The sequence below is a fragment of the Eimeria mitis genome, genomic scaffold (genome assembly GCF_000499745.2).
Source record: "Eimeria mitis Houghton genomic scaffold, Emh_scaff3007, whole genome shotgun sequence".
Classification (NCBI taxonomy): Eukaryota; Apicomplexa; class Conoidasida; order Eucoccidiorida; family Eimeriidae; genus Eimeria; species Eimeria mitis.
The window spans coordinates 5,393-6,434 of NW_013571351.1; the positions used below are offsets into that span (position 1 = coordinate 5,393).

Below are 1,042 nucleotides of genomic sequence, written 5' to 3' on the forward strand. Positions count from 1 at the left end.
GGGGACTCGCAGGGGCCCCCATGGGGGCCCCCTGGGGGCCCCCCATGGGGGCCCCCAGAAGAGGTATCAGAGGGGCCCCCCGGGTGGCGGGTAGAGTGTTGGTTTGTGTTATTGTGTTGATTGCAGTGTTTATAATAAATATGATTTGTGTGTTTGTATTTATATGTATTTATTTTATTTTTATTTATATTTATATATTTATGTTTATATATTTTTGTGTGTTTGTTTATCCATAGACAACGAATGCTACCGAAAGAAGAAAACAAAAAAAATAAATTTGCGGCTGAGACGAGAGAAGAAGAAAAATAAATAAAAAGGGGAGAGGGCAAGTAGCAGCAGCAGCAGCTGCTGATGTTGCTCTTAACAAAACCCATGCTGCAGCGGGTCCTGCTGCTGCAGTACCTGCTGCTGCTCCTGCTGCTGCTGCTGCTGCTGCTGCTGCAGGTAGCGGTGCAGCAGCAGCAGCAGCAAGAAGAAGATGAGGGAGACGGTGGGGGAGGCAGAGATAGAGGGGGAGCAGCAGCTACGATCGATAGAGAACAGCAGTCTGCTGCTGCTGCTGCTGCTTCTGCTTCTGCTGCTGCTGCTGCTGCTGCTGCTCCTTGTGTTGCTGCTGCTGCTGGTGCGTCTTGCTTCTCCAGAGACTCTGCTGCTGCTTCTGCTGTTGCTGCTGCTGCTGCTCCTGATATTTCTTCTGTTGCCGCTTGTCGTGTTGCTGCTGCTGTTTCTGCTTCTGCTGCTGTTGCTGCAGCAGCAGCAGCAGCAGCAGCAGCAGCAGCTGCTGCTGCTGCCTTGGGAGGAGGCGGGGTTAACCCCTCGCCCGAGATGTGTGTGAAGGCCATCGACTTTAGTGTTGCTGCTGCTGTTGTTGCTGTTGCTGTTGCTGTTGCTGTTGCTGTTGCTGTTGCTGCTGCTGCTGCAGCTGATCACTGGTGCTGTTGCTGGTGCTGCGCTGCTGCTGCTGTGTTGCAGCTGCTGCTGTGTTGCCGCTGCTGATGTGTTGCTGCTGCTGATGTGTGTTCCTGCTGCTGCTGCTGCTGCT

At 52.9% G+C, this 1,042-nt stretch overlaps 1 protein-coding gene across 1 annotated transcript in view; it reads right to left on the minus strand.

The window, feature by feature from the left end:
* The window catches only part of EMH_0061270 (uncharacterized protein), a gene marked incomplete at both ends in the record, with an annotated part of 2,223 nt that extends 1,381 nt beyond the window's left edge, over window positions 1–842 (minus strand). Inside the window, one exon of the mRNA XM_013497908.1 lies at window positions 403–842. Within this exon, the coding sequence (XP_013353362.1) occupies window positions 403–842 (440 nt within the window). The remainder of the gene's footprint in view (window positions 1–402) is intronic.
* Window positions 843–1,042: the final 200 nt, after the last annotated feature.